Source organism: Bacidia gigantensis (genome assembly GCF_019456465.1).
Source record: "Bacidia gigantensis strain McMullin 20006 chromosome Unknown contig_246, whole genome shotgun sequence".
In the NCBI taxonomy this organism is placed as follows: domain Eukaryota; kingdom Fungi; phylum Ascomycota; class Lecanoromycetes; order Lecanorales; family Ramalinaceae; genus Bacidia; species Bacidia gigantensis.
Window position 1 is genome coordinate 1,792,895 of NW_025408602.1, and position 18,896 is coordinate 1,811,790.

An 18,896-nucleotide genomic window follows, 5' to 3' on the forward strand; every position below is an offset into this window, starting at 1 on the left:
AACAGTCTCTACCGAATGAACTCCTTTGTGCATAGTACTGTACAAATAACCAAGATATCGACTGAGAAATCCCGCTCAATCTCTGCTTGCCCAGTACGAACTCAAAACTCATAGTCTTTGCCTTCGTCTCATCATCGAGTATAGATCGAGCACTGCCCTGCAGCTCACAATCCACCATCTCAAATACATTCATCCAAACCCTCCATTCAAATCATAATGAACGCAACTAATACAAACACATCCCACATTCCCTCCAAGTTCACTGCCACTCCAACCCGTGTCCTCAAGTCCCTGATAGCCGCATCCTCCACACACCTTAAGCACTTACCCAAATGCCACCCAAAGGAATGGCTTTGCAACCCCTTTCCCGCACTTCCTCCTCGCTCTCTCGCGAGCGCTTCAACTTCCAGCTCAATTCTCAAGTTCAAAACAATGCTACTATAATCTAAATACAGGAAACTTTGATCCGAAGTCGACAGTATGAATGAGGTCCCTTGCGGTTGGTGTCTTGAAATGGGGTTTGTCGTAATGGAGTTCTTGTATGTGTAAATGTACAAAGACGGGTGGGACGATTCATACTTGGGGGAGGGGGGGGGAAGGGGGCTTTGTTGTGTTTTGGTGTTTGATGATGATTGGTAAGTGAGGTGTTGAGGGGGAGGAGTTGGTGAGGAAGGATTTAGCGAAAGGGGAGTTGGCGAAGAGGAGGTCGGCGAGGAAGGTGTTGGCATCGGCCTCTGTTTCTTGCAGCCTGTAACTGGGTGTCGAAGGCAGCAGGGTGCCCATGTTGGCACACTTATGCGAGTGCTGTATTCTTCATTTGCTCTTCTGGATTGGTTGTTAGATGATCAAACCCTTCAGCTGTACATGTCAATAGGGCTCTGAACTTACGTTGCCTTGGAGTTCTCGGAAGCGCTCCTGCAACGTCTCCAGTGAGAGACAATCACATTTGGCCTTTGCGATGCGGTGTTTCTCACAGACTCCTACTATGCGTTTCATAGCAACTTCTTCCTTCTCTGCTGGCGGGTATTGACGCCTCACCGAAGGCTGGGTGGGCCTCCGCCTTGGCTTTCTTGGACCCTGGTGCCAAGAAGATGAGTCATCCCGAGACCCAGTTGACTCCTCATTCTGCAGCTTCTTAGTCGCGCTGACCGATTGCAAGTTGTGCAGGGCGTTCAGAGATTTCTCTCTATCATATGAGGTTTCACAATTGGATGTTACAGGCCTCGGATACGGTGGCTGATTTGGCGTGAAGTCCCCGTCTAGGTTGCGACTTTGAGACCGAGACTCGAAATTCAAAGGTGCCTGACCGTTATACCAACCAGTAGTGGTCATAACCACGCTTGAAAGGGGGTCCGCATCATTGAAATCGCCGCCTTCCGGGTAAGGTGAAGTGGTATAGATAGACTGTTGAGTTTGGTTATCTGTCTGGAAATCCGTGTCTAAGGTTGCCGATTGACCGAGTGGACAATTCGGGATGAAATACGGACGTATTTGACGGATTGATGATGCCGACAGATTTTCAGGCACTGTAAAAGACTGGGAATCGAAGATTGTCGGGTTCGCCGAGTCGATGTCAATTTCTCTCAATTGGTAACCTGCCGTACCATTGGCACGGGTTTGCATCAACTCGTTTGAAAATGAAGACGCTTGCGCGCGAGGCTCTTGGAATGTGTCGTATATTCCAGGGGCATTGGAATACATGTGGGCATTTGTTCCGGAAGACTCATGGGCTCGATCACTCTCATATAGTCCTCCCTGGCCCCTTTCCAATATTGCATCATCAGTGTACGTTGGAAATGGTATTCTATCTACACTGCTGATGAAACTATCGCCCATACCGTTGAACGGCTGCTGTATGAAACCAGGTTCTTGGTAGAAGGCAGGGTCGTTCGTCAGATAGATTTCGCTGCTTGGGAAATTGACAGCATTCGGGGTGCCGTACATTTGGGAGTTCGAAAGGGCCTTTGAATTGGCTGCGTTCGAAGGTGGGCTCATCATTCCTGAAGCTGTGAGTTGTGTCAGCTTTCAAGGTCTGCGTAAAGATTCATAACTTGGTGTGATGGAAAGCAGAATTGCCGCGTAGAGCTTGTAGCCTTTCTCGGCTTCTCAGTAATCTCAGCCACCTAAACACAAACGATGTCTCTCTTCTTAGATCATCATAAACCAATCAGTCACGTTCCTACATACAGCTCGAAATCATATTGGCCCTGTGTCTTCAGGTGAGGTAGAAGTAAAGTAGATGGGGTCATGGCCTTCTCATGATTTGCGATTGGACGGATTTTCTTCGTCGAGTCGCCCGGCGGAGTATTCCAGCGCCGAACATGAGAGCGGATGCACGTTACGTTGGGAATCCAACCTTAAAGTGACAAGCTCAACGGGAGCGGGTGCTTACCCTCAAATTCAGGGGGCCAAGTCCATTCCTCCCGCGACAGCGAGTCGTCTGGATGCTCAAAGCTCGAAGGTGATGACTCATGGTTCATGTCGCGGTGTCGATGCCCTAGTCGGAACACTATGAAGATTCCTCCGAAGGCGAAGTCTCTAGGTCGAATAGCACAGTAACAAAGAGGTGTTATTTCCTTCTATGATCGCATTTATCTGCCTGCAAGTGCTGCTCGAGACGTGCAACAAGCAATATTGCAAGATGGGCGCATAACGTTCAAATTGACAGGATCGGGGAGATTGGATCCTCATATACTCAATCTGGTGGAGCCAGAGGCTCACCGAGACGGCAAGAACGATTCGACAAGACTTCTCACCCTCCGTCGATGATGTTACGTGATTGCAATGACGGATACGAAGGTTATATTGCTTGTCAGACATGTGACTGCTAGGAGGTGATTCATGAAGCAGCCAATAGACCTGGATGCTTCTCGTCGAGTGGCAGGAGCGAGGACAATAACAAGGCGTGCAGGGCCGTGCTTTGGGCGACGGCGACGGCGACTGCCTCCCGGTCAGGTGCCGGTTGGGTAGCATAGAAGCATTGTATGCGGATGTCTGTAAACGATAGACTACCCTTGCTTTTGGCGCATCGTAGCGTCAGAGTCAAGAGCACTAGAGGTATCGCGAGAACTAAATGCATGAGAAGCATTGCATGAAGGGAGCTTCACCGATGATCCTTGACGTGGTAGGCTCCACCTGCCACGCACGCTACTCCACCTTTACAGCCGCAAGATACAGTCTCGCGATTCGGGCCGTTCCTTAGAGATTCCAGTGCATCCACCTACATAGGACGTATCAAGTATAATGGGTACTTCCAGCCTGGAGACCTAATCCTTTATGATGAGGGTATGTATTCGCTAGAGACCGACCCAAAGGTTGACGCATGGTCAAGCAATCATTCAAATCTCACTGCAGATGGCCTGGCCAAGGGGTGTGTATGCCGGGAAGAATTGAGTTCCACGATCTTAACGGTGGGTGGACTTTGCCGGAGCACAGACCAAGGCAGAACACGTTAGTGTGCATGGCCCACGAGGCTTTTTCTCCTAGTGCTGTGGCTTCTGTTAGGGACGGGACCTTAAAATCACTTGCACCGAGTTGATGCAGGAGTGAGAACGGGCAGTGCACACGAGGGTGGCTTGCGTTCCTCGTTCTGAGAATGGGTGCGCTGTCAAAGAAGGCAGTGCCGTCATTGAGCATTACATTCATTGCTATGAGCGAGGGTCGCACACAGACTAACCCAAAAAAGAACCGACCAAATCCGAATGGCGATAGGGGAGCTCCTTCGATGTGGAGTAAATACTCAAAGTAGTTTAGCAGAACCGTTTTAAATGAAGCTTGTCTTTCTGCAAGTGTAAGTTCATGCAGCCAGGGAGTCCGTGGAAGCTACCTAACTCTATACGGTGGGTATTCAGGAGTTCCCATTCGCCGGGAGTAACACGGTGAAGCATCCTTCGCAGCCACCGCCTTGTTACCATCCAAAATCAGCGCAAACCCGGTGAACATGGATTAGCGCTCCGTGTCCTCCTGCGTTCCTTCCGCTCCCTAGCCCCACTGGAATGAAGCACTTCAACCTTCGAATACTGCTTTAGTATTCTAGACATGGGGGAATCGAGCCCAATTGAAGTGCACCATCGCAGCGAATTTTTACTAAAAGAAAAGTTCCTCTAAATTTTCAAAGAACTCCATGGAAGACGCTAGGAGGCATGATCTTATCTAGCAATTGGGCTCGCCCATTGCGGATCTAGCCGGCTGACTTCGGCTCACTTCGGCCCTGAAATTGGGTGAGTTGGGGCGATTGGTATAAGGAGGACCCCCCTCTTGGCATAACCCCTCAAACTGCAGACACACTACCCTTTAACAACTGATACAACTCAAGAACGCTTTTAATAATGCATTGAAAATTATCCATTGCTAACCCTCTCTGTAAACCTAGCACCTAACTAACCAATGCCTTTTGGCGGCCCTCCAGGGGCAATTGCGTTGAGCCTCACCCGAACCACTAGTAATAGCGTGTGTGCATTGTAGAGGGGGTAGTGCCAAGAGGGGGTCCTCCTTACCCTACCAACCGCGGTGAGTTGGGGTTAGCGCATCCTAGGAATGTCCGCAGTACCTAATGGCGCCCTACCAGTCAGCTCAACCCCTGTATTTGGGGCAGCGGGATCAGGGAGATCCATGTCATACGAGTATGACTCTCCGCTATCACTATTGGCGTTAGCTTGGTGATTTTCGTCCACTGTACCAAGGCGCAAGTATCATAGGGCTGCCGCACTAGTCTGGACCGGAGCTTTACCGATCAAGTCTCCATTTGGTCATGACGATGTTGATGAGCTTTCAAAGCGGCTAGAAGCCTGTTTCGCCTTTCCGATTCAACATGCAAATTCATACATAAACCAGATAAAGTTCAATCAATAAAGACGTTCCATTTTGCCTGACATGTATCATGGGTTCAAGTGCTGTTTGCAATTGCATGACGTTATTGGGTTTTCTCTTCCAGGACGTTCAATGTGGCCTATGGTCGCTGCTCCGCTCGGCATACTTTCTATTATGGTATCAGCAATCCGTCTAAGCGGGCCTCCACTCCTGCAATGAGTCATTGGTCGGGAATTGGACAGGCGAGGTGAGGCTCTTCTTAAACACACTCCGCCGTTCAGAGAGCGCATTGTTAAGTCTCAGAACAGCTGCAATTAGTCCATCTCAAACAGCAGTTTGACAAGAAGGGATGACAACAAGGAGAAGTTTCAACTCACCGCCGCTTTTATGCTGTTCGTTAATGTTATGGGTGTACAGATAGCTGGCACACTATCGACTTCATATATCTTTGACCTTCAAACTCTCCTAATGGGTTGTATTGGCTATTTGGGAATCGTACTCTCCACCATGGGTCCATTGGCGTTGATAAAGCAGGAGATCGTTGCTGAGGTCGAAGTTCTATCTCCTATCTTCAAAGACGCCGCTCGGACGTTTATTGATGCTCGCCATACCATTCGGCGCCCCTTCTCAGGGCCAAGTCAACTCGCTTTGGTGACTGCATGTCCGCGTGACTTCAGCGCTTCGCGGCATCCTCAACGCCGTATCTGGACAACCATTTCCTGCATCTCCGTGGTATTTTCGTACGTCACATTCTTCGTCCGACTTAGCCAATGGTGGGTAGCTCTCTCAATCCTGCGAATTACTTGGGTTGGCACAGCCTTCCGGGCAGAAAGTGCAGAGAAGCTGATAAGGTTCCATGACCCTGAGCCAGAAGAGCCATGAATAGGAATCTTCGAAGATACTTTGAGCGAATTCCTAGTCGCTCAGCCGATATTAATGGGGCGAGAGAAGAGTCTTTTCTTGTCACAGTCCCGAAAAGTATACATGCTTAACCCACAATTCTTGTTCATTTGTAGCTGCTCGACTAATGTCTTGCATTGCTACATGAACAATCGCATGAACTAAAATCTTGAATAAATTGAGTAGTGGAATCATACATGATGAAGTTTGTACCGATTTGTACATGAATGGGATCCCGCTTGGTGTGGAAGAGCTGGACTGTGAATCATCACCTGCTTACATCCTAATACATCCTCCTCATTCAGCTCCATTCCAACAGCTTTCCGATCTATGCAATAGAAGGACGGTCTAAAGTGACGAGATGAAAAAGTCCCTTGCGGTCATTGTTCTCTGAGTGCGATGAGTCGTTATGAGATGGTGCGTAAATATACAGCGAAGTCGTTAGATGCAGGTGAAAATGTTACAAGTTTTTTTTTGAGAGATTTCTAATTTTGATGCTTGATCAGTGAGGCGAAGGGCGAGGAGGAAGCTGTCGTCTTTCTTGGATGCTTTCAGCCTCAGCCGAGGGTTGAAGATCTGAGATTTTCTATATCGAGAACGATAACGTGAGTATTGTCCGCTCAGATGTTCTTCTGAGTCGGTTGTTAGACTTTCAGATTGCTCTCGGATGCACTAAGAATAAAGATTGGCTCACATTGTCGTGGAGTCTTTTACACTGCTCTTGCAACGTCTCTCGCGAGTAGCAAATACATTTCGTCTTAGTCTTGCGGTGATGATCACACACAGTTCCCAGCTGACGCTTCATGGAAGCCTCCTTCTTTCCATTTGGAGTCAATTGGCGTCTCACTGGAGGCTGGCTTGTCTTCGACTTTTGTCTTTTGAGACCCTCTTGAGAAGCCGAAAGTTCGTCCTGCTGCCAGTCCTTTGACAGGGCGGCCTGTGGCTTGGGAAGGAAATTTTCCTCTAATGAACTGCCATTGGAAGAATTCGAGGGCTTGCCTTTACCAATTGAAGAAAGAGAACAAGGTATTGGTGCGACTTTGGATTTCTGCGACCAATGATGAGGGTTTCCAACGGGATCTGCCGCGTCGTATCTCTGGCGGGTGGGTTTTGGATAGGCATTCAATTCGGCAGGCTCCTCACTGGGATCATAGCCCTGTCGGTCGCAAATAACATCCTCGTCATTTATGAGATACTTCCCAGGAAAGTGGGAATTAGTATCCGTCCTCTGCTGTGGAAGAGCATGACCTTGATTACCCTGTGGGGTAATTCCACCAAAATGAGAGGGACTGCCCATGTTTTGCAGAGATCCAATCTGCTCGTCTGGCAACATTACCACATGCTCAGACATCGCGTGACTAGGGTCTTCCAGAAACCTTGGACTCGAATGACTATAGTCACTGTACTGAGGATTCCACATCACTCCGACATTTTCAGGATTGGCTTGGACTTCTTGATATGGATTCCTGGCTCCTGTTTGCATCAAGGGATCCAGTGAGGAATGTTCTGTCCTTCCAGCACTTGAAGTATATCCAGAGATAGTGGGCTCGATACACTTACCCCACGTATCAAGCATTGGCTCTGCAAACCTAAGAGCGTGCTGGTCATCATTGTGAGACTGTCTTTCATCAGCGTACAGTGTTGCGGGGGCGAACTCCCTTGTATTTTGATTTTTGTAGAGACGTTCAAAGGACGCAGGATCTGCGGATAGGGCGGGCTTGTGGACACACTTTTCTTGATAAAAATTTGGGCCAAGCTTTGAGTGACTCGATCCTTCGATGTAAGCAGCAGCATTTGAGATCGGGTGTGTGCCAGAGCTCGGGATCATTTCTGAACTGGATTGGATGTATGGAGACGGGCACATATCCACAGGATTGCGCAATCCTTGACGATTATTTGGGGTCAATGCTGTTCTTGAATGCTGATGATATACCTGATAGAGTTCGTTATTATTTGAATTTTCACGTCTTCAGTCTCATCTCTTATGTGACAGAACTGCTGCACTCACTGGGTCGGCATTATTGGAATTACTTGGCACTCCTGGAATTGAGGTGTTCTGTACGCGCGACCGATAAGAACTATCAATCTCTAAGGTGTGAGTATCCTTCTTCGCTCGAGACGCATCATGTCCATGAGCGGTCTTCGGATACATTGACGTTCTGAATCCCTCCAGGTGTATTGATGTCGTCGTGGGAGGATTTCGTTTGATGCGATTACAGTCTGACCTTACGGAGACAGGAAGCACGCGACTGGCGAAATGGGACTTTCCAAAACTCGAGGATAGTAACTTGGCTGACGTCAGAACTGATGGAATTCTAGAGAGTGATGAATAAGAAATACCAGACCGGTGCTTTGCGGAAGTGGACGTAAGAAATTCTGTAGTTGAAAGTAGGAGCGACCAGCAACCGGGTGATCCTTAAGTAATTGCGATGCCGAAGGCATTGTTGTAACATGTGTGCTGTCTTTCCTCACACTAAATCGATCATAGAGCAAGGCGCCGCTCGGCAGCCAGGTGAAGCGCGGCGTCAAACATCTTTGACGGCCAGCCTTTTGACGAGAGCTGCCTGACTGTAGCGTCTATTACGGTTGGTACGGCCAATCGGTGCTTATCCTGCTCTTCGAATCTAATACCGAAATAAGGATCAGCGGTGACAAGATTGACCACTGTGATTCTGGGGTTCGCTGAGTCATCAAGAGCAGTAGGGCGGGAAAGTAGGGCGCGGTGAGATCCTTGCGGCAAGATTGGCCAATCTACATGGGCAGGATCCCTGTGAGATGCCCCCCCTCCCACGAGACCCTGCACATCCAGCTGCAGGAACCGTTCCTCCTTAGCAGACGCCAGCTAATCATTGGATTCCTTCTGCTTTCAAGGGGAACGATCATTAGTTCCCTTGTGCTTTCCGGGGAAATCACAGCACTCTCACCATCGTGATTGCGTTGACTGCGATATAGTACCTCTGTACTATAGCTGCTCTCCGTTGCAGGTGACAATGAATATAGCGATGATGGGTATGACAACTGATCACTGATTTGGGTCTTGGGTGGCATTCGTCAACAGGCAGGCTGCGTTGAGCCTAATGTGAGAAGCTGTCACAAGGACTGCTCGCGTCATAACTAGATCCGTCAAGAATAGTGCCTTCAAAGGGGCAGGGTGGTTACTAAAGGCTATCTAATCAAGGGCTGTCATGTAGGTCATTCGTTGGATGTTATGCAGAGACAACGTCCATGAAGTACCATCTTTGCATCATTATCAAATGTGACGAACGTTCACTGCCCGTAATCTTTGCATATTGGGGATAGCCTTGATTTCGATCTCACATGCGAAACGGCGACCTGATGCTGTAAACTGGGGGCTGAATCCTGGATCAATCGCCGCGCTGAGCCTTTGGGTGATCGGCCTGACCCACCCGTAAGCAAGATCAGAAGAGTCGGCGGCAGCAAAAAGTTGGACTCTTGGGCTTTTCTGCATCGCCAGCGCACGAGGGTTGAAGCCTAAGTTCGACGATGAGGTTGCCAAATTGCTGTTCACTCTCTGGCAGTCAACAGGAGCTACTGGTCTAAGCCAGAGTTATGAGTATGTCTCGTAAGGTCGTAGTAGCCACAAATACTTAACATGGCAAGATCCCTATTCAACCAAGGTAGATTTGATTCTGTTCCGGGGTATACTTACGTCAAGGCTCTATTACTCTATCGACTTTCCGAGACTCCGTACTGATTGTCGCGCTAATGATGCACGGCTACCTTAGGGATCAACTCGGCGAGAGTCAGTGCAACTTTTGCCGTCACCTCGCCAAATCTTTCTCTGGGTACGCTTTAGGTTGGGCATTAAGAAGCTGTAAAAATCTTGAATGATCCTCCAGGCAATCAGTCTCCTCCTCACGCGTAAGTGATGGGAGTGGCGTGCTTATGAGTAAGGTTGACTGTCCAAATCCTCTGCCGGCCGCACGCTCCAGTCGGGTAGCCGTACCAAGCCTATTCACGAATCATCTATGTTCTATTCCGCCGGGCTGGAAATGGATCTCCTCGATTTTTTAAAGCCCTTGCTCTTGAAAGGTACGGATATATTGTTGTGGCTGAAAGACGACCGTAGTAGACAAGAGAGGCTTTTGGCAGGGTCCGCGAGATAAGCACCGGGGTCTTATAAGTCGAAGCAATTCAGCTTCGGAACACGATGTTCGTTGATCGTGCTAGGTACTTCTGAGAAGGCTGTCCCTGCGTAACAAAGCTTTCCGTGAATGATGCAGCATAATTTCCGTTGTTGCTGCATCCCTATCACTAATAGAACGCACTGGAGAATCATCCCTAGCTCGTTAATCTCGTACGGCAAGCCGGGAGTGACAGAGATAGGCCCTTCAATACGTTTCGTGAATATGAATGTTAGATAACGGTCGGTCTGTATTTTCTTTCTTTGGTTCGATCTTCTCGTGTCCGGGATCGTACACTTTGAAGTTGCCAGGTCTCTGCCATAGTCCTCCACTCTTTCAGCCGTCAAGCTAGGGTAGGCTTGTACGCCAGTCGATTCAAGATAAGAGAGAAAAGTGTATTAATAGTTGAAAAGGGATTTGAAGTCGACTTCGCGGTCGGAGAGGCTTTATCGGAGGAAGAGGCTGGGTCTGATTCGTCTGTGAGTTGTTATTAGTATATGTAAAGTGGGGTAAGGAGGAGGAAGATATGAACGGGACTGAGAAATATGATAGGGTGTGGCAGTGGGCATGAGTGACATGGATGATATTCTAGTGCAGCTGTATTGTTGAGGAACACCTAGCATCCTCGTCCTGCAAGCTGCGCAAGCTGCCATTATGAACGTGGTCGGGTGGATGGGATGTCCACGTAATGTTGAAAGCTGAAAGCCTCTTCATCGGCTCAGCGACCACAATTGTGCCACTCTCGTGAAGCTGCATTGGATATACTTAGCGTCCAACTTACTGGAGCTGCGATGCATCGCTCTCGGAAATCCTTCAATGGGATAACATGACGGTGTAGCTGTCCTTGAAAGCAAATCTCTGATTTCACTAGTATCACGATGGACGGGAGTATGTTGTGTCTTGTGCACTGTAGAGCTTAGCTGCGGACTAAGGCATTAATGGAACACATTGTCCCAAGCTAAATACCTCGCTCCCATTGTCTCCTTGGCTAGGTACTCCTCATCTTTCCTGCCTGGATGAGCTTGGCTTTAGCTCTTGTTCCAAAAGTCAGCTCTGAGATTACCATAGGTGTATTTCGTTCAACATTTTGGAAGGCGTGATGGTTTGGAATTGCGGCGGTAAGACCTGCAGGTGTAGAATATATCCTTGCGTTGTAAATTTCAGAGCTGTGATCATCTCGTCTTATCTTGTGGGTCCTCTTGAGAATTTGCCAAGTTTTGAAATGCTGGAGAGCGTGTATGAAGCTGGGTGATAAGGCATTGAAGTAGACAACAGCCTATGCTTGACCATATATTTCGAAGCCTTTCTAGTTTCACTGAAATCTTGAGTTACCCATAAACATCAATCAATTGCGGAATCTTTGAAAGCATTCTCACTCTGAGTATCTCAAGTTCCTGCATCATTCTGTCCAAATGTTTGATTCGTCTCGTGTCTTTGCAGATCTGAAAGCCACCTTCGTTCACAGTCGTAGTGTATGTGAAGTGGATGTGCATTCATTTCGTAGTTTCTCGGCCTTTTTTTTGGAACTGGCAGCTCGTTGCTTGCATTGCTTGCATTGCATGCATTGGAAATCTCGTAGATAGCGAGAATGCGGTAGGTAATTTTCCTAACAATGAGTTATCAGCGAGACGTCGTATAAGACTTGTAAGAGGAACACGAACTAGTGAAGAGATATACCGACAGTGGCCTGTTGCATGTGTTCTGTTGCGTAGTTTCCCATGCAAAAGCGGTAACGATTAACTCAGTCTTCGAACGGGTCCCGTTGTTGCAGACTAGAGGACTTCTGTTGTAGCTATAGAAGTTGACTTAGATTATCTTAAGGCTCTTGTTTGTCGACTATTCAGAGTTGTCATGAGCCTTGGCTCTTCCGTGTGTGCAGAAGTCGTTTCAGTATAAGGTGATCATCCTTTCAGACAGTAGTCGAGCTCGCCCCTTTTGCGTGTCTCCCCCAAGACTGACAGTGTCTCTGACTGCAGGAACTGGAGTCTCACACAGACTCCTTCATTTTCCCAAAGACAAGCTCCTCAAATGTGTCTTCAAATCCGGTTCAAGTTCTTTTGATCATCTCTCTTAAACTATTTTCAATATTAGAACATAATGAATGAGAAAAACTCGTCCAAGGCCTATGATGTCGCTGTTCTTACCTCGGAGAACGTGAAATTGTCTCTAGTAGATGCAAATCCTTTCCGGCGAGGAGAAAGGAACCCTTTGACTGCTTGTACATGATGCACACGCACATTGATCATCGAGTAGTGCTTGAAGCTCTGCGAAGGATTTCCCACCAAATTATTGACGTTGTGATCCGTTCAAGACATAGCGATCTCGTCATCGACAAGAGGCAGAGGAGAGGTATTTGATCAGACTTCCTATACCTAGCAAGGAGATGACGTTGTTTCCATGTCAGTTCCTGGACTTGAGGGTCACATCTCGCGAGAAGAAGCCCAGATCTATTGACTCACAGCATGTCAGGATAAATAGGATTCCCTCAATCTCAAAATTTGACGAGTGCGAGTCTGCCCTGAAGGTAGGAGCCAGCAGTGAGCGCTTGACGAATCCTTTGGTGGTGCGTTATCACAGGTGTCGAAAGCTCACAAATGTGAAGAGGCTAGGCGAGGTGAGGATTCTGCTGGTCAACGGCTTATGGGGTAATCCATTGTGACATTCGGGACGCTGTGTATCTGCATGTTTTGAAGATTGTGAATTAAGGCAATCGATTCATGGGCTCGCCGCTTGGTCGCCAAATGAGCCGTGATCTGATCCAGAATGGGCTTTGGAGGGTTAGATGAAGGCTGCTGAGCCAATGACCATCTCGTCAATGAGGCCACCAACCGGTTTTGGTCTGAACGTTCGAATCCGATACAAGACAGATGACTAAAGCTCACCATTTCTGTGTCCATGAGCAAGATCACGACGATTCACTGAGGAAAAAGAAGACGCTGCTGATTCTAGGAGCATTGACAGCCAAATATCATTGGGCAGCGGCCCGGTGACCTTAGTCCCGTTATCAATATCTCCGTAGAGCCAAGGATTTCCTGCAAATTTGGTCACATTGTAGAACCTACAGGTCATTTCGATACTCGACAGCATCACAGACTCATCTGAAGACTCGGTTCCTCACGGCAAAGCATTTTGCGGCCTCAAGTTCGGGGGAAATTGGGAGAAATACATGTGCCAATGTTTTTTGGCACGGAGTAGCAAGCCAAATCAAACAGCATGAGAGATCTGTTTGAGATGTCGTCTTATGTTTGAGCTCATTAGCATATCTGCAAGTAGAAACCTCGATCACTCTTCACACTGGCGGTGCTTATCCCAACTTCTGCGCTTTCTGAGAAAGCCTGACGCGTCTCCACAGAATTTGCTTCGGCTGTGCTCAAGCCAGGGTATGTAACAAGATCAAGAACCTCGTCAGGACGTTGGACTGAGCATGTTTGTCACTCAGGATACCTACAGAATCTCGCTTGCCTTGAGGGTCGTCATTCGGGATAGACTCACAATTGGGAACAAACACGAAAAAGGTACCTGCCTGAAGCCTTCACGAGACAAAGACTTCCACCTACGCTCACATACGGTACACGAAGTTATACGAAAGTGTCAGGACCAAACTCGACCCAGAGTCACCACACCTACATGCCATCGCCCCAACTCCCTACTCCCGTCCACATTGGGCTGCTACCAGTCCCGAATACTATCCGGATCAACTAGCTTGTCAGAAGAAACAAACAACAATCACGAGAGAAAGTTATGTATGCAAAGACACCTACGAAAAATCTTGAGTTAGGGAGTACCCGACTAAGTATCCCACGGATCTGGTGAGCTCGACACCGCTCGAGCATTCCTCCTCTCAAGCAGCAAATAGTCCCGCTCCAGGACCCGCATTCTCCGATCCACAGAAAAAAGATCCAGGGCCAGAAGATATTCAGAAACTGCTAGCTAACCAGATGTTCAGTACCACTAGACGACTCACCTCAATCGATTTCTCTACGGCTAGCACTATCCTAAAGCCGTCCGCAAAACTACGAAGTGAGAGGGGCTGCTGAAAATGAAGACCGATACCCACAACCGAACAAACTCACATGGACCCTTGTGGGCCTTCCCGTGCTTCAAATACGATCATCGATTGTGACGCCTCAGACAAGAGCATTTGCGCCTGCCAAGCAGTTTGATAGCCATCCAGGAGAGTGAGCCGCCGCTCTTCAGTGTATCGTCAAGAGTATGGAAACTTCAATCGCAACAGCCGCTTAGGAACTCAGAGTCGTCAAACGCATGCTCGCCGTGTGAAGTCTATTTCAAAGCAATCGAAAAAATAGGAACACAAAAAATCAAGATGACTTACAACTGAGGCACTTCGCTTTGAGCCTACAGTTTCCATGTCGAACTACAGTACTCTGTGTTCAGCCGTCAGCGAAAGACCGTTGACTCCGCTCGCAAATGTACAAAGGTATCTCAGTGACCCAAGCTTGTCAAATGCATGCCTACCATCAATCAGCAATCAACAAGAATTAGACTACAACAGATTGCCTCAGCTACGTTGAAGGGGAATGCCCCTACCTGTGCAGGAAATATGTTGAGCGACTGTCTGCTACATAGACCACTCACAATCAACAATCTGTCTAGCCGGCAGGAATTGAGAAATAAAGTGCAAGTCAGCCACAGTTGGAAGCTTCCGCAATCTTTCGTATCGGACGGACTGATCAATCAGCAAGAGATGGACTACAAAGACCACATCAACACGCCATTAGGCCCCACCATTGACTCTGCAGCGCAAATGTTTGAGCCACGGCTAGCTGCCTTGCACCACCTACAATCAAGAGTCTGTCAAGCATGCCGGGCGTGACGGACGGAGATTTGCATTAAATAACAAGCAAAGGTACTCATTCTGAGAACTTCAACGTATCGCCATATTGATGAAGCTGATGATCCTCGTTCACTAGGTCCTCGCTCACCTTACAATATCCGACTAGAGTCAAGGAACAAGAGGTGGGCTATAAAAGAAGATGTTGGCTCATATCTGAAGCAGTAAAGTGAAAATTCAGAGCGTTGGTGTTTGAGCGACGGGTACCTGCACCGCACCTTCCTCATCAATCTTTCACCACTCAGATTGCCTTCGAATTCAGACAGCATAGCAAGGACCTTGGCCGTTGGAAATGAAAGACAAAATCAAATACAAACATTTTTTCCAACGCTGCCAGATTTGGAGGTGCTCTGTGTGCTCCTCGGGGCTTTGCTAAGGCCGGGATTCTGCATATTCTCCTCGTTTTCCGGAAGTCTGCGTCCGGATTGCGGTAACAACCAACGCATGGCTACATCCTTGCAGGGAACATATTGAACTTCAAAAAACGAGGTCGCCGTCGCTATCAGGCGCAGCTAACCAACCTAGGCTCAACTACCCTCTCCTTTACGTCCTCAGGCTTGAACTCTCCGCCGTCATCGATGGGGAAGGAAAAGGATCACGCTATTGTCGCAGGCTTGAGAAGATGAGCAATAAAAGAAGACCGCAATTGGGGTGGAATTGTTTACGTCTAGTGAGGTAGACTAGCAGCAATATACACAGATGACATACAAGCTGTCGTTGCCCCTTATCAGATCTCCTCTTCTTTTTCAATCTCATCGCCTGTCTTCTCTTTCCTGTCTGATGATAGCATTGTTGCGTGTCTCTCCAGTCACCCCGGTGATCGCAGGCTTCCTAATTAGGTGGTCATGGTGCTAGAGGCTGTCTTTCCTTGTATTTTCGGCGGTTCAGGTTTCTAATCAAGGTAATAACGACGCTATCGGCTCGTTTCTAGTGCGTTCCTGCGACGCCAGGTTTCCTAATCGGGATGAAAATGAAGCTATCGCCTCCTTCTCCTTCTGTTGCTAGCGAACGAGGCTTCTAGTCTTGTTGTCGACCTCGTTGTCGCCTGAAAATCACCTCCTCTTTCGGGAATGAGGCTGCTCATCTCGTCGTCGACCTCGTTGCTACCTGTTTCCTATCCCTACGCTGGTAAAACGGGCTTCTGATCAGGATATCGACCTCGCTGCCGCCTGAAAATCATTTGCTCACTCGTAAATGAGGCTACCAATCTCGTTGTTGACCTCGCTGTCGTCTCGCCTAACCTACCTCGCTGGCGAGTCTAGATTCTAATCAGGTTGTCGACCTCGCTAGCCCCTGATCCGCCTCGGCGACAGCGAGGAAAGTGGCATAGATCAGCCTTGTCTTCACTTCTAACAGTAGATAGGAGTGAATAGCAAGGCTGGCTACGGTAATGGCACACAGCGTTCAGGCTATTGCAAGGCTGAAGTTCTAGTTCAGCCTTAGTGCAAGCAGTCTTATTTAAAAAAGCGTTTATGATGCAGAGGAGAATAAAAGTGAAGAGCAATGGTTCCATTGCCTCAAATATCTAGCAAACAAGCAAATATGGCCTTGCGGCCCTCTGGTCTAGCCACAAAGCAACCGCCCCGACTCTTCTGCTTCACTTCCACCCCGTCTTCCCCCCTACTCCCCGTTCTTCTTCTGGCGGATCTCGTCAAAGGACACGTCCCACCCGCCGCGCGCGCGAGGGCGATGGTGGTCTTCTGGGCATTGATGTCGTCTTGGCAGTCGTTGCAGTTCCTGTCCGACATATAGTATTCGTCCTGCCCGGTCACCCCCTTGCACCCCGACCCGTCCCCGATGACCTTGCCATCGCATTTGAACGTGTAGGCTGCCTCATGCGTGATCTGGATCTTACATTTCAGGCAGCGATAGTAGAGTTTGTGAGCGACACACCTAGTTCGCCAAGTCAGTCAGTTATTGCAGCCTGATTGGACGGGATTGACGTGTAAATAGAGGCAGAAAGGGTAGGAAAGAGAGCGGAGAGAAGGCAGAAAGAAGGGAAGCGGTGGTTAGAATCGGGTTGAGAGTACATAATGAAGATAGCATGGCGGGATGGTCACTTACATCTTGAACTGGCGAGAGTCTTGATTGATTGTGCGATTACGAGCTAGCGGTATGAATGTCACGGTGGACTGTACTTTCGTGGCTATTCTTGGAGGATTCTGTGCTGCGACAGGTGGTGACAAAAGATCTGATGTGGCTAAGTGTGTGATATCTAGTAAATGAGCGAGTCAGGAGGGTCAGAGAAAGATGGGTGTTACGAGCTGGGGTCATACAAGGTCAATGGTCAATGATCTGCAGGTATCAGCTTCACAATCTGTCCGTGTACTGTCAAATTGAGCTCGTGATGCTTTCGATTGGGTTGATTTCAGGTCAAATGCAGCTGTTCTGGGTCGAGCTGACGTCGTTTACACGTGGTGTTGTTGGAGAAGAGTAAGCGAAGTTCGTTGCCCTGATTAGGATTTGGCTTTGTAGCTGGCCTCACACCTAGCACAATCACGATAGTCTGGATGATGTTGATGATCTACTTTTACCGAATATCGATAGTAAGACCGACGATTCAGATCACAGGAATGATATCGTGGGTCAGATTCAAAGAGGTTAACAAAGTCCGAAGTTTCAAAGTGCTAAATGCAGCAGCTACAAGGTGAACGAAGTGTCGAAGTCCATGCTTGGAGTGGTAAATGTATGCACTAAGAATCGTTAGTGTCTTAGCTAATAATCCACGGTTTTGCCGAACCATTATCAAATCCACCAAGAAGACGCAGAGGGATAGATCAGTCGTCACCCAACTGGATAGGCCCACGTCGAGACTGCAAATGGGCTTCGTATCGATCATGTAGCTGAAATGACCAGTGACAAAGCATGCCAGCAACAAATCCTATCGCATCGTTGTGAAAAGCTAGAATGCCGGCAACTGTCACAGCCATCACTGTCCACCTTTGCTTGCGCTCGTCAATTGTCAACTCTGACGCAGACTTGTCGCCTCCGATCCCAAGATCACTTCGCTTACTGCGTTCTTGATCTTGCGGAAGCAGGTCCAGCGACTCGTCCGTGTTCAGGCTCTCACCAACTTTCACGAGCTCGAGACCAGCAGCAACGACTAGAATAAGCAGTAACACCTTCGGAAACCACACAAATAGCCACTCTGCAATCCTCTCCGCAAACAACCCGAGCAAGAATTTGACGAGCCCGAGAAAGATGATGCTCGATCCTGACCGTGCGCCAAAGCGGTACTGGGCTGCAAGACCACCACTTCCATGACACACTGGCATAGCACCAAACCAAGCACCGATAAGATTGATGCATGTTACACTGAGTCCGATACTAGTTGCTGTGGGTGTTGGCACCTCAGGGAGTAAATCCGCTGCTAAAAAGGTAACCGCAATTACGGAGTTGAGGGCAGTCAGCGGAACTTGACCAATGCCTGCATCCAATGTACCTTTGGCAAAAGCTTCGCTTGAAGGAACGAAGGTACGTGGCTTCCAGATGCTGAATGTCGGCCAGGCTGTCGGATAGCGGACTGCTGCTTCTCCTACAACTACAGCAATGACGCCTGCGACTAGAAGAATCAAGGCGTATGGAATTCTTTTCAAGGAAGCAGAAGCCAAGAGGCCAAGGAAGACAATAACAAGAATGTAAGGAGTTGCATCATTGCTGTCGTACAGCTTCCCTGCTGAGCTAATAAGAGACAGGCCGGTGCCGACCTGAATGCCTTTGACAACTGGAACTGGCACCCGTCTGGTGAGCCAGTGAATCAAGCCAGTGATGCTGAGCAGGCCAATCACGGCCGCGACGAAGAGACCAGCAGAGGCGTTTTCCTGGGGTGAGAAGCGCTGTGCGATCGCTACGGCCGCTATGGCCTTCATGGGCTGCACGGGCAGCGGGATGCCGAAGAGGACGCCTGTCGCAATGTTGGCGAGTCCACTGAATACAAGAGTACTGGACAGATAAATTGCATGCTGCTCTGTCAGTAGGATCATCAAAGGCAGGAGCGTGCCTAGGTCTCCGAAGGATCCAGATATTTCAGCGAGGGGCTGGCGGCGAAATGTCCGGATATTGTGCTGCTGGACTTTCCAGAAGTTCTGTCTGGTCTGGTCAAAGGATTGGGCAAGATTGTCTCGAAGTCTCTGTGCCTTGGTTCTCAGTCGTTGGGGTTCCATAGCTCAAAAGAACAGCTATTGACAGCG

At 48.6% G+C, this 18,896-nt stretch overlaps 3 protein-coding genes across 3 annotated transcripts; all 3 read right to left on the reverse strand.

Moving 5' to 3' along the window:
- Positions 1-867: 867 nt before the first annotated feature.
- On the reverse strand, positions 868-1,944 carry KY384_006209 (uncharacterized protein; the record flags this gene model as incomplete). Its single annotated transcript, XM_044814705.1, has 1 exon — positions 868-1,944. The coding sequence occupies one exon, from the start codon at positions 1,942-1,944 to the stop codon at positions 868-870; it is 1,077 nt and encodes a 358-aa protein (XP_044668855.1).
- Positions 1,945-6,361: 4,417 nt separating this feature from the next.
- Positions 6,362-7,537, reverse strand: KY384_006210 (uncharacterized protein; the record flags this gene model as incomplete). Its single annotated transcript, XM_044814706.1, has 1 exon — positions 6,362-7,537. The coding sequence occupies one exon, from the start codon at positions 7,535-7,537 to the stop codon at positions 6,362-6,364; it is 1,176 nt and encodes a 391-aa protein (XP_044668856.1).
- Positions 7,538-17,483: 9,946 nt separating this feature from the next.
- Positions 17,484-18,869, reverse strand: KY384_006211 (uncharacterized protein; the record flags this gene model as incomplete). The annotated part of the gene is made up of 1 exon (XM_044814707.1): positions 17,484-18,869. One exon carries the CDS (start codon positions 18,867-18,869, stop codon positions 17,484-17,486), a length of 1,386 nt encoding a protein of 461 aa, XP_044668857.1.
- Between the last annotated feature and the right edge of the window lie 27 nt (positions 18,870-18,896).